The 12,356-nt window shown below is 36.7% G+C and overlaps 1 protein-coding gene across 2 annotated transcripts in view; it reads left to right on the top strand.

Annotated features, from left to right (window-relative positions):
- The window catches only part of LOC148952117 (calpain-11-like), a 286,884-nt gene that overhangs the window by 97,101 nt on the left and 177,427 nt on the right, over positions 1 to 12,356 (top strand). For both annotated transcript variants that reach the window (XM_089088849.1, XM_089088850.1), the window contains exon 5: positions 10,822 to 10,962. In XM_089088849.1, the coding sequence (XP_088944975.1) occupies positions 10,822 to 10,962 (141 nt within the window). The remainder of the gene's footprint in view (positions 1 to 10,821; positions 10,963 to 12,356) is intronic.

Genomic DNA, 12,356 nt, shown 5'->3' on the forward strand with positions numbered 1-12,356 from the left:
TTCTCTACGTTTGAGTTTGGCTTTGAACTTTTATCGAAAATGGTGTCGATAAACGTTTTCAAGTATGGTCGCTGGTTGAACTGAAGGACCTTATGTATTTTTGTGATTATGAAACCGTTGCTCACCATTCAGTGCAAAATCAAGTGGTGAACAACGATATTCTCCTTAGGGTCCAAATCAGCAATCAGCTTCTGTTTGGGGGAGTCCAGTGCATCCCCATATCCTCAACCAATGATCGATTGTAGGGGCTCAGAGAGTCCCTCCTCATGGGTCGATTGATACAGGGAAAGACAAAATCTTTGACTGAGTCGTGAAGCGCCAGCGGAATGTGACCGTCAATTTCAAAGAACCATCCTTGTGGCCCGTTGTCCTCGATGGTAGCAATGTCTGGAAACTCAAAAGAATTCTCAAGTCATTGATAGTTCCTACACGGTAAAGAGTAGTGTGACATTGCCGAGGGGCATAACAAGTTTATGTCCAAGAGCACTGCATTTGACTTTACACCGGTGCTATGTCCGCTTGGATCGGTTGATAAGACACGGTTACCATGAGAAACTTACCCTCCCCGCATTGAAAGCTCTACAAAAAGGTGCTGATCTACATCGGTGATTAGGTCTATTTCCTCCCTGCTAATTTTTAAAATTAAATCCATTACTAAATGGGGTGTGGAAAAATAATATCCTATATCTAACCCGAACTCTGAATAGATCTGGTCTGTATTCTTGCAGACTATATCCAACAGAGTTAGAACTTCACTGACCAAGTACAGTCTGCAATAATCCCACCCATTTTTATAATCCCCCTTGGACCACACCTTCTTGGCAAACTCATAATCCTTGACTGTGCATTCGCTGTTGGTCAGTGAATTGTAAAAAGCTTCAATTGGAGGTAGTTTCTCCTCACTTAAGCGAGCGCCAGAACAGTAATAGTCGTATGTATATATACCTTTGCTGGTCAATAGGTCTTACATTTCACTGTGTGGAAAGTGCTGTTTTAGCAAGGGAAAGCTATCAAAACTGTCGCTTTTCTACACTTGAATCAATTAACTTAAGCATTTTAGGAAAAAACTAAAGTAATCTAAAAACATGTTTTTATTCCAAGAAGCACGCCCGTTATCCACGGCCTGCCATTTCAGCTCAAGAAGCAATAACTTCTCGGCCGATTTGGGAATAATGTTGTAGGTAAATGAATTATTTACCCACGGGCTGTCTACTCCCCCTCCCTCCTTGTGCATACATACCAGTGCTGGTAAAATAAATTTTAAGTCATAGTTAGAAGTGTGGATAAAAAATGGGATAAAAAACTGCTGGCTAACATTTAAATTACACGATTGATGCGCTACCCCCCTAAAATTACTACCCCCAGATGATATTTCCTGCCACAAGTGATCATGGTCTCTGACTTTCCCCCTCCCCCCTCTTTTCCTTTAGTCCCCTTATCCTCCTCTACAAACTTCCCCTTACAATCCCAACATATTTTTTGATTTTTAATCGCGAGACGATCCTCTGCAGACCACACCATTGGATAATGCGTATTTCTCCAACGAGAAATAGCGCCATGAGCTATGCCAATTAGTTTCGTCAGTGACTGGACCATGAACTCGTTCTCATCTAGGAATTATATTCTTTCCAACCGTTACAGGGTGATAGTATTATCTCGGTGTGCAGTAACATAGGACTCTGCAATGATATGATAGTCTTTGATACAATTAGGATATTGTGGGTCATTCACCTCCACCACCTTAGCTTTGCAGCCCAAAGATATTTTGTTGTGCTGGAGAAGGGTGTTCTGGCAATTTTTGAAACTTAAAATTGCCCTATCCCCTGAAACCGTTTCCACTCTCTGGTAGCCGTGCCTTCTAAAATGCCTCATATGATACCGTAGTCTCATATCACGACGGACTTGTGATATGCACTTCGGGTGGTAGAAACGCACCCCTGGCTGCTTACCAACCCCTCGTCCGCGCCTAATGTCAGTGATCGGGTTAAATTGTCCAATTGCGTTCGGTTCTCTAGGTGGTTTGTATAGCAACCACACCCAGTTTTTAACCACATCAACTGAGGGGCCCCTTACGGGGAAAACCACCCCCTTCTTTTTTGAGCGAGTTCCATCTTAAAATTCTGTTTCGTATTGAACCACAGTAACACCGATATTCAAGTGAGCATTGGCTCTTTCAAACATATCAATAGATTGTAGCGTCACTGGATATTTCCCTTCTAGGCATGAGAATTCTACAAATGGGAAAACGGAACCTTCCTTCCCTTGCAAAGCCCAATGATGTAAGTTCATCTTAGTTGCGTCAACTGGTAGAGGATGAAATGCTGACATGATGAAAGCATACTTGAAACACTTTTGATATGTTTCAAAACAGATCTTCTGAACCCCACGTCAACCTACTAGATCTGCGTTATATTTTAAAACTGTATCCCTTTCATACCCCCCTCTTAAAATAAAGCCCTTCTAAAATTTACAAATATTCATGCTTAAATTGTCAATAAAGAAAACTACAGACCTACTCCCGTTTTCGTTATAGTTCACGAGATGCGCGATAATTTGCCCTACACAATCACACAAAACACCCTCGAAATTTTCTAAAATCTTATAAATTACGCGTATCTCGGACTTTAAATAATGATAATACACCTCACTTTTCCCCTCATTCAAATAAAAAACCTTTAAAACAATAGAAACCTTAATTGAATCCCTACCCCCCCACAAGTGAATTTGGTTCTCTAGTAGTGTACGGATTTTATCTACCTAGGCATGCACAATCTCTACAGGATCAAAAACAAAATTTCCCCCCATAAGTGTATTAAAAGGATCCCCAAACGTTGCAGTGAAAACAACTATATTATTTAATATTGTATTGGATAATTGAAAATCGGGGAAAGATGTACCCCCTCCCCCCAGTTGTTCAACAATATTTTGGCTATGTTCCAATTCAGTTGCTTGAAGTGGACTCGTTAGGGTATCGGAAGCTGGAGGAGGAGGGTTCCCATTGAAATCCTTTAAAGGCTGCCAAGTGTTCGGGATCAAGTCTACCAGTTCAACTGTGCTAGGTTCTACATTAAAAAAAGCATTTAAATAGTCATAAATACTAAAAGGTACTTCAATGATATTGTCCCATTTATCATTGTCTTGAAACTCCGCTGGTGGTTCATCCCCTTCCTCACTGGACGGTGAATAAGGGACCAATGCACCAAGCTATAAATGAAAAAATAGCTTATTTTCAAATTATCCTTACGGTTAAAATTATTGTTGCTTAAAAGAATTTAGTTAATTCAACTTAAGGTAATATACAACATCGCTTTATGTAGACGTTTTTTTTAATATTTTTTTTTCGCGGCGCATCCCTGCGGCGCATCATGCGGCGCATCCCCCTGTAGTACATCCTGTGGCACTTTCCTGGCCGCGGCGCATCCTTGCGGCGCTTTTCGGGCCCGCAGAGCTTCATGCCGCACCACCCGAAGCTCTTCCCAGCCCCCTTTACATAATGCCCATCAAAGTTTGAAATATTTCTAATTCTTGCGCGAGTGTTCCAGACTGGAACCGTTAACTCGCTTTCCCCCTCACTAAAATCTTTGGCACGATAGAAATATTCAATGTAAATTAGAACGCCAATATGTGACAAAAGAATAATCTCTCTTAAAACTATGAAAATGGAAATTAAAAGCTCTAGTGCGTTTTTTAAGTGACCAAAGAGATTGGAGGTTATCTAGGCCCCACCCTTTTCAGCAATGTCATAAATAGCAATTATTATTTTTTGTGGTATAACTTGTTTCGCTCCTACCTAAAATTCCAATTTCTTAATTTTGCAAACAATACACAGCTAATTTTCTTGATCGAACAATAGAATTATGTTAAAGCATTGAAAGCCTAGCTTTGGCGGTCTAACCCTCGCTAATGATAGAACAGGAAAAGGGGATGAAACAGATCTATTTATATGCTTGTGCGGAGCTTTAAGCCAAAAATTAAAGCAAGATAATATTCAATTGTAAATGGAATAGCATTTTGAGTTTCAATGGTATCTAAACTATATGTGAAGCGATAGCAACAGAGAGAAGAGCGGTTTCATTGTAAAAAATTACATTTAGATATGTGATAGGGGTTAATATCTCGCTGAGAGAAGTTTATATTGAAAAATAGTGAAAAAGAAAAAACATTGGAAGAAATAGATAGGTAGGAAAAAAATGCTTACATTTGCATAATCCGTCTGGGCTTGGGTGCCCGAAGGACCAGATAACGTGTGTTGGAGGGTGGAGGGAGCGGTGACGTTAATTTCTTGTACAGGAGCTGTGACTTGTGCAGCCGGGACAGCTTCTGAGACCCTTGAAAAAGCTTGCGTAGGTGGGGCTTCGGCATTGTAGCTATTCGCCCACTCTCTCTTTGGTTTTCTGAGAGGTTGCATTGGGTCAAGTAGCGTGGAGCTAGAGGGTTTTGGCCAGCGACCATATTGCATGACAATAGCCTTCGCAGGGGGCGCATTATTGGCCCTCGCTTTCTTAGCGGGTGGCGGCGACAAGCATTCTTCGCTATTTGCGCCAGCCATAGCTCTCTTCGATGTAGGGTCCGCAAATTCCTCATAATTTGCCTTAAAGAAGAGAAGAAAAAATTAGTATTAAACTAATTTCTCTCTTTTTAAAGAAAGAAAGTTATTAAACATAATTTTGATTAGAAAAGTATTTATCTCATTTTAGTACAGGAAAAAACCCGTATTCTCTCCCCCCCTAAAGTTAGAAAAATTAACCCACCCTCACTCTACCCTCTCAGTGAGTTAATCATTCGTTTTATTCAAGCGAACGTCATATCTTACTACCTTTTATTCAAAAGTTATAGCTAAAATCACTAAATGATGAAGAAGCAATTAAGGTAAGAAACAATTATCTTTTCTATTTTGTCACTATTAAAAGTGCTAACCCCCTCCCCCAACAAAAATTCTGGATTCACGCCCGGGAATATAAAAGAAACTTTATTGAAAGCTTGAAAAAATTAAAAACATGTCTAGAGAGGCAATGCATATATTTACACATTAGTTTTCTTGTCAATGGGTGCACATGTCTACACACCGAATCCCCCTTACTTTTAATGCGAAGAAATAGTTTGTTTTCATTTTACACTGATGGCGGTAGAATTGAAGGCATTGCCTTCCCTTTTTACATAATTTACTTACAGCGAAGCTGTTAGAAGCAAGGCATTGCTCCCCTCCCCCCTTTTACATAATGTCTTAAATATATTGTTAGCAATTATTTTGTTTAGAATGCATTTATCTACTTCTATACAGGTTGCATAGGCCTAGCTTAATTATTGCCTAAAATCATTTTAATTTGACAACCAAAACAAAACCCTTTGGCTAGACCGATTTAGCTGGCTAGGGATTTAGCTGGACATATATAGGGAAGAAATTTATGGAAAAGGTATTTCTTTTTGCGGGAATTTGGGATTGTAAGACAATGGGGGAGGGGGGGGGGGGATATTGTGAGACCAGAAGTTGGAAAAAACTTGTTTCTCTAATTCAAAAAAGGTTGTGTAGGCCTAGCTTAATTATTGCATCATTGTGTTTTAATTTAACGGAATAACAGTTCCATTGACCGCGTTTGTAAACCGAAAAGGATAATAGCTAATTATAGGCCTCACATTTGAGTCTTGTGTCAAAACAGAGTGGCATTTTCATTAAAAATTGACAGAAGTCAGTGATCGCTTTAGCTTGAAATATAGAAGGAAGGAATTTAACGAAAGGATATTTCTTTTTGCGGGAATTTGGGATTGTAAGACAATTTGGGAGGGGGGGGGGATATTGTTAGACCCTAATTCGAAAATAACTTGTTTCTCTACTTCCATACAGGTTGTGTAGGCCTAGCTTAATTATTGCATCATTGTGTTTTAATTTGACGGAAGAATAGTTCCGTTGACCGCGTTTGTAAACCGGAAAGGGTGATAGCTAATTATAGGCCTCAAATTGGAGTCTTGTGTCAAAACAGAGCGGCATTTTCATTAAAAATTGACAGAAGTCAGTGATCGCTTTAGCTGGAAATATAGAAGGAAGGAATTTAACGAAAGGATAATTATTTCTTTTTGCGAGAATTTGATTGTAAAACAATGGTGGGGGGGTTTGAGGGTAAAGGAATTTATTTACTATTTAGCTGAATATACTGGAGGGTGTCCAAGGAAAATTCGCTTGAAAATAAAAATGCACTTACATTGCTAATTGCGGCTGCCAAGACCTCAAGCTCATCAATTATGTTAATTGTTCTATCCATTGTCTCACTATACTTTCTGATAATTGAATCACATTGCATGCCCGTTATATACGAAATCTCAAGGTCAAATTGTTATGTAAACAAAGCCCTCTGATTGGCTGAGAAGGAAACACGTGATCTAACTGTTTCCGGGAAACTCATAACATTTGGTTCGAGCAACAACAACAAATACTATTTCTGGATCATAACATTCGCTGAGAGCGTACACTTACAACAACAACATTGACCTTGACATTTGCCTCGGAAACAACAACAAATATTATTTCTGGATCATAACATTCGCTGAGAGCGTGCGCTTACAACAACAACATTGACCTTGACATTTGCCTCGGAAACAACAACAAATACTATTTCTGGATCATAACATTCGCTGAGAGCGTGCCAAAAACACACCTGGAGAAAGAGACCATTGAGAAAGAGGTCATTGACCCTGTCCTCATTAAACTATGTAAAAAAAGTTATAGGTGGCAGCAGGGGTGCCCCGTGGGAGTAGCACCTCCCCTTCTACTTTGGTCCATCATTGCATGGAAAAAGTCTCTTTTACTTTAGTTGTTGTTTTTTACAGTTGGTTTTTATTTATTTTAGTGGTTGTTTTTACGGTTTGTTTTTATTTTCTTATGTCTGCACTGAGGACGGTTGAGCGGAGGTCTCCGCCAAAATATTTGCTTTTTTTTCATTTTATTGGCCGGAAATTTCCTCGTTTTCTCTTTTTTACGCATATCTTTTTCTCATCTGGCCAAATAGGGCCACAATGCCAGTGAGGGCAAATCCTGAGATAGCCAGCAAATCGACCGAAAACTGTTTAAAAGTATAAAATGTGCTTCTCCGCTTAGCCTTCCTAACAGAAATCTTAAGATTCTTGCATGGTTTTCCCTACAGCTTGTCATCCTACGTGCCCTCCAGGCAATGTTCCTCAACCCATGCTTCAGTTTTCTCAAGTATTTACCTTCACCCCTTTTCTCCTCCGAAGGGCACTGAACTTCGGTTGGACAATATTCTTGTTTTTCATATCTTTTCGAGTTTCCAGAGTTCAATTATTTTAGTATTAATCTATTCGTACAAACAACTAAAGTGGACTATAAGATAGTACAGCTCCATAAAGAGATAGCCATGAAATAAGCAGTCTGTGTCGCCAACCGACGTTTTATGTAAATATAATAATCATTTTTATAACAGATATTGACGGATAAATCTGAAGAGAAATTATTCTTTATCGAAATAAATAAATATTATTTATTTAAATAAATCCCTCTGAACATGCCTAGAGTAAAAAAATCGATTTCCCGGCTAATTGTTATTTTATATTAAAAAATCAGTTGAACCAAAGGAAAAAAAAAACTTTCAGATATTTTCGGTAATAGATATTTGAGCCAATTCAAGAAAACTTATTTCACCTGACTCTCTCTACATATGAAGAAAGTTTAAAATGTAGAAGAAAGTTTGTCTGAAAATTCGTTGTCAAACAGTTCATGGTAGCGAACTGTAAGCAAGGAGCGACCCGGCTCAATGGTAACCGAAACTCTAGAAAACGGGATTTTGACACCAATAGATGCATCAAAAGAATCAGATTTTAATGCTGATTTCAAATATATAAATTTCCGCGCCTAAGTTACGCGCCTAAGAAAATTTGGCTGACTTTAGAAAAAAGGGGGAAAGACCCTCTAAAAGTTATAGAACCTTAATGAAAATCACACCTTCATAATGAGCTTATAAGAGAACCCTACTATAGAGGTTTCAAGCACCTATCTACAAAAATGTGAAATTTTGAATTTTTTTTTTTACCAGAAGAAAGATCACGGATGCGTGTTTATTTGTTTTTTTATGTTTTTTTCTCGTTTTTTTTTCAGGGGTGATCGTACCGACCCAGTGGTCCTAGAATATCGTGGGATGGCTCATTGGAACGGGAATTAAAACTTCTAGTGCCCTTTTTAAGTGACCAAAAAAATGGAGGGCAACTAGGCCCCCTCTCACGCTTATTTTTTTCCCAAAGTCACCCGATCAAAATTTTGATAAAGCCATTTTGTTCAGCATGGTCAAAAATATGATAACTATGTCTTTTAGGATGATCTAATCCCCCGAAGTCCCCGAGGGGAGGGCTGAAAGTTATGAAGTTTACCCAATGTTAACATATAGTATTGGTTATTCGGAAGTATACAGACGTTTTCAGGGGGGGATTTTTTCTGGTAGGTGGGGGGAGTGGGTCGGGGGTTATATGGGAGGATCTTTCCATGAAGGAGGTTTTCATGGGGGAAGGGACATTGCTATGAAGGGGCGCCGGATTTCCCGTCATTATTAAAGAAAAAGATCAGAAATTAAGTTAAAAAAAACAAGATTTTCAACTGAAAGTAAGGAGCAGCATCAAAACTTAAAACGAACAGAAAATATTACCTCTATGATTGGGTTCACCCCCTAGTCAATACATCGCTCTTTAAGCCAAAGATTTTTTAGTACTTTCATAAGAGCTATTTATTCTAATTAACGGCCTTTGTGATTAAGTGGTAATTTTTAAAGAATTGGAACAAAATTCGAACTTTAGCTTAAAGAGCAAGGTATTGACTATGGGGCAAACCCCCTAATATACGTATTAAAAACCTATGAATATAGAAGTTCGTTATGTAAATTAATTCGTAAGTTACGTATATTTACTACTAATAAAAACGTTCGTAAATAAAATTAAACAAGTTTCGAGAAAGCCATTTAACCAAATAAAAGTAAGATTAATATGAAAATTTCGTTTTAATTATTCATGTACGGTGAGCCAAAATCAAAACCTGCATTAATTCAAAAACGTTCAAAAATTAAATTTAAAAAAACAAGTTTTTTTAACTGAAAGTAAGGAGCGACGTTAAATTTAAAACGAACAGAAATTATTCCGTATATGAAAGGGGCTGTCCCCTCCTCAACGCCTCGCTCTTTACGCTAAAGTTTGACTTTCTCACTGCTCTATTTTTTTAAACAATAAAAAACTTTAGCGTAAAGAGCGAGGCGTAGAGGAGGGGACAGCCCCTTTCATGTACGGAATAATTTTTGTTCGTTTTAAGTTTTAACGTCGTTCCTTACTTTCAGTTAAAAATTTTTTTTATTTATTTATTAAAATAAGGGACAGATGCTTTACGTTCAAAAACTGAAATTGCGTTTCTCTCATTCGATGTTTTGATAAACTATGCCTATTTTTGCCACTTCCGCAAATAATCTAGTTGCCAATTGGCATTATTTTGTTTTATTTTAATAGGTTTCCAGTAAAGTAAAGGTGTAATTAAAAGGAGATGAATGAAAAACAGGTACAAATTTTGATAAGACAGAGAACTTTGAAAGAAAAAAATTATTCAATTTCTTATAAAAGATTTTTTCTCTTTTAAAGTTCACTATCTTATCAAAAGTTTTACCGTTTTTCAGTTTTTTTATTTCATTTTAGTTATAAATGGAAAGGCAGTGCTGTCCAGGCTACAAATCGACCGAAAACTGTTTTAAAGTATATTTCATTTCATTTTGGCTGTTCAGTATTTTCATTTCATTTTAGTTTTACATGGGAAGGCTACAAATCGACCGAACACTGTTTAAAAGTATATTTCATATCATTTTGGCTGTTCAATATTTTCATTTCATTTTAGTTATAAATGGAAAGGCAGTGCTGTCCAGTCTATAGGCTACGGGTGACAAAAGACCCATCCTGTTTTGTTGTTTTTGGATCTCGGGAAAAAATGCACTAATGTAATTAATGAACAAAAATTTGTATAAGGTTTAAAAAATAAAATAATGCCAAAATTGTTTCATTTCGAGTATCATTTAAAGATGCGTAACGACTTTTACCATACCAAAAGGCTAAATTTAAAACTTTAAACCTTGGATTGAAAGATAAGCGTCTTCACAGGTCTCGACCAGCAAAAGAAATTCAGTTTTTAGCCAATGAGCTCAAAATTTATCTGAATTCAAAAAACTCTGAATTCAATCAAATGAAGTCGATTTCCAAAAGCAATTTCGACTTGAGATTATCTAGACGAAATTTAATCTATAATTTCAGCATTTCAAAACAATTTGAAAAAATAAGAAAAAATATCAACATGTAAACTGAAAAATCTGTCTAGCCTTAATACGATTTAAAAAATTCTACCCCTTTTTTAATATTTTATTTCTATTCTAAATATAAATGAAAAGGTGGTAAGGTCTAAGAGTTCACTTAAAAAGCAACTACTTGAATATTACGTGCAAGGGGTTAAAAAGAGAGCCAACCCTTATCTCTGGTAAGCATTTCGAGTTTCAATTTTGAAATGTGGCTCTTTACTTGTATTTGAAAAAAAAATTATTTTGAGCTTAAATTTCTGTTCATTTTTTCTTCGACAAATAAGCGAGGCTACTGCCTTTTATTACTGCCAACATTTCACCTTGAACGAGAATTGCTACTTTTAATTTGCTGGACACAGGAAATAATGAACTTTTCTTCTGATTTCTGATTTTTTCTGATTTTTTTTTTCTTTCCTTCATAATCTATACTTTTTATTGCTGGTAGGACTTTAAAATTTAGCTAAAAATATCTACAAACCTATTAATTTGTTTACATTTTCAGGTTCTTTTTTTGGCGATTTGGTGAATGGATTGAAGTTGTTGTAGATGATAAACTGCCAACTATCAATGGGAAACTTATCTTTCTTCATTCACGTGACTTGGGCGAATTTTGGGCAGCTTTACTAGAGAAGGCGTATGCAAAGTAACTTCTTCTTTATACCTGAGTACTATTTTCAAACAGAAGTACATTACATCTAAATAGGAAAACTACTTCTCGAAAACTTGTAGGGGAGGATTAAATTATAAGATATTACCTGAAAAATTGCCTGTTAAAATTTTAGTTTTGCCACAAATTTTTCGCAGTGTTAATTCGCATGAGGTCAACTTACTAGAAAGCACATATTGATAACGGAAAAATATTTGGCTTTTTAAAGATTCGCGTAGGCATTTGTTATTTTTTTTAAACAAGGGGTATTCTGAAAAAAAGGTTATACCAGCGATATCGGAAGTCGGGCAATCCTCGAGTAAAGATATGCTCCACAAGGAACAGTCAAGGAAAGGCGGGATTACAATGCTATATCGATAGAGCTGTAAAACCGAATGATCGTACGCGATATCAATTGCTCAGAACCCTTGGATTCGGCCATCTAAAAAAAAAAGGATCAATTTACAAGTAAACAACAGTGAACAAGGGGAGTGGTAGCTCCCACACATACAAGAGACCCCTTTGGCCAAACAAGTCTTTGAAATGAGCTGTAAGTAAAGAACGAAGCTTGAAGATGCAAATCAAAACCCTAAAAATTGAACTTTGTAGATTGGATGCACATCATAAGAATCTGATGTTTATGCTTGTTCTGAATATTCAAAAATCATCACTTTTAAGTTTACTCATTATAAGTTATTAATGTAAAAGCATTTAAATTGCAGTAGATTAAAGGGGGTTAACTTTCAATCTACTTTTTAATCTTTTCAGTTAACTTTTCAATCTACTTTTAACTTTCAATAACTTTTAATTCAATCTAAGCATTAATTAAATCTGAAAAACATTTTTTTACGAAAATAAAAAGCAACATTTAAACTTCTAACAAACAGAAAGTATCATATAGATGAGGGAGGTTTCTACTCACCCTCAACCGCTGGTATTTTGGCTAAACTTTGCCTTATATTCCTTACTGCCTCAGGAAGGAATGCTCTATCATAAGACGAAGGAAGTAAAAAAAGTATTTTCTTTTTTGCTTACCATCACAGTTTTTCGAGATTGGAAGAGGTTTTTGCTGGAATAGCATTTCCTTAAGAAAATAGAGCTTATGATTTAAATGTTATTAAATTTACTCAGGAAAAAACACTTACAATTGTCAACTGACTATATATGCTGCACTCTAAAATACTTTCAATCAAGCGATAATCAAACTTTAGTGTTAAAAGTGGTGGGACGAGGTCTTAGCTAGGGAGACCTCAGACACTTCCTGGGGAGAGCCAAGTCCTAAGAAGAAGTTGTTTGCAACATATACCGTTCATGTTTGTTATCATCATATAGCCTATAAGCCCTCTCTCTTACTCATCAAAGTGCTAAGATGTTATATCTAAGATGTTGTT

Source organism: Artemia sp. Qi Xiang Cuo, chromosome 5 (assembly GCF_049724085.1).
Source record: "Artemia sp. Qi Xiang Cuo chromosome 5, ASM4972408v1, whole genome shotgun sequence".
Classification (NCBI taxonomy): Eukaryota; Metazoa; Arthropoda; class Branchiopoda; order Anostraca; family Artemiidae; genus Artemia; species Artemia sp. Qi Xiang Cuo.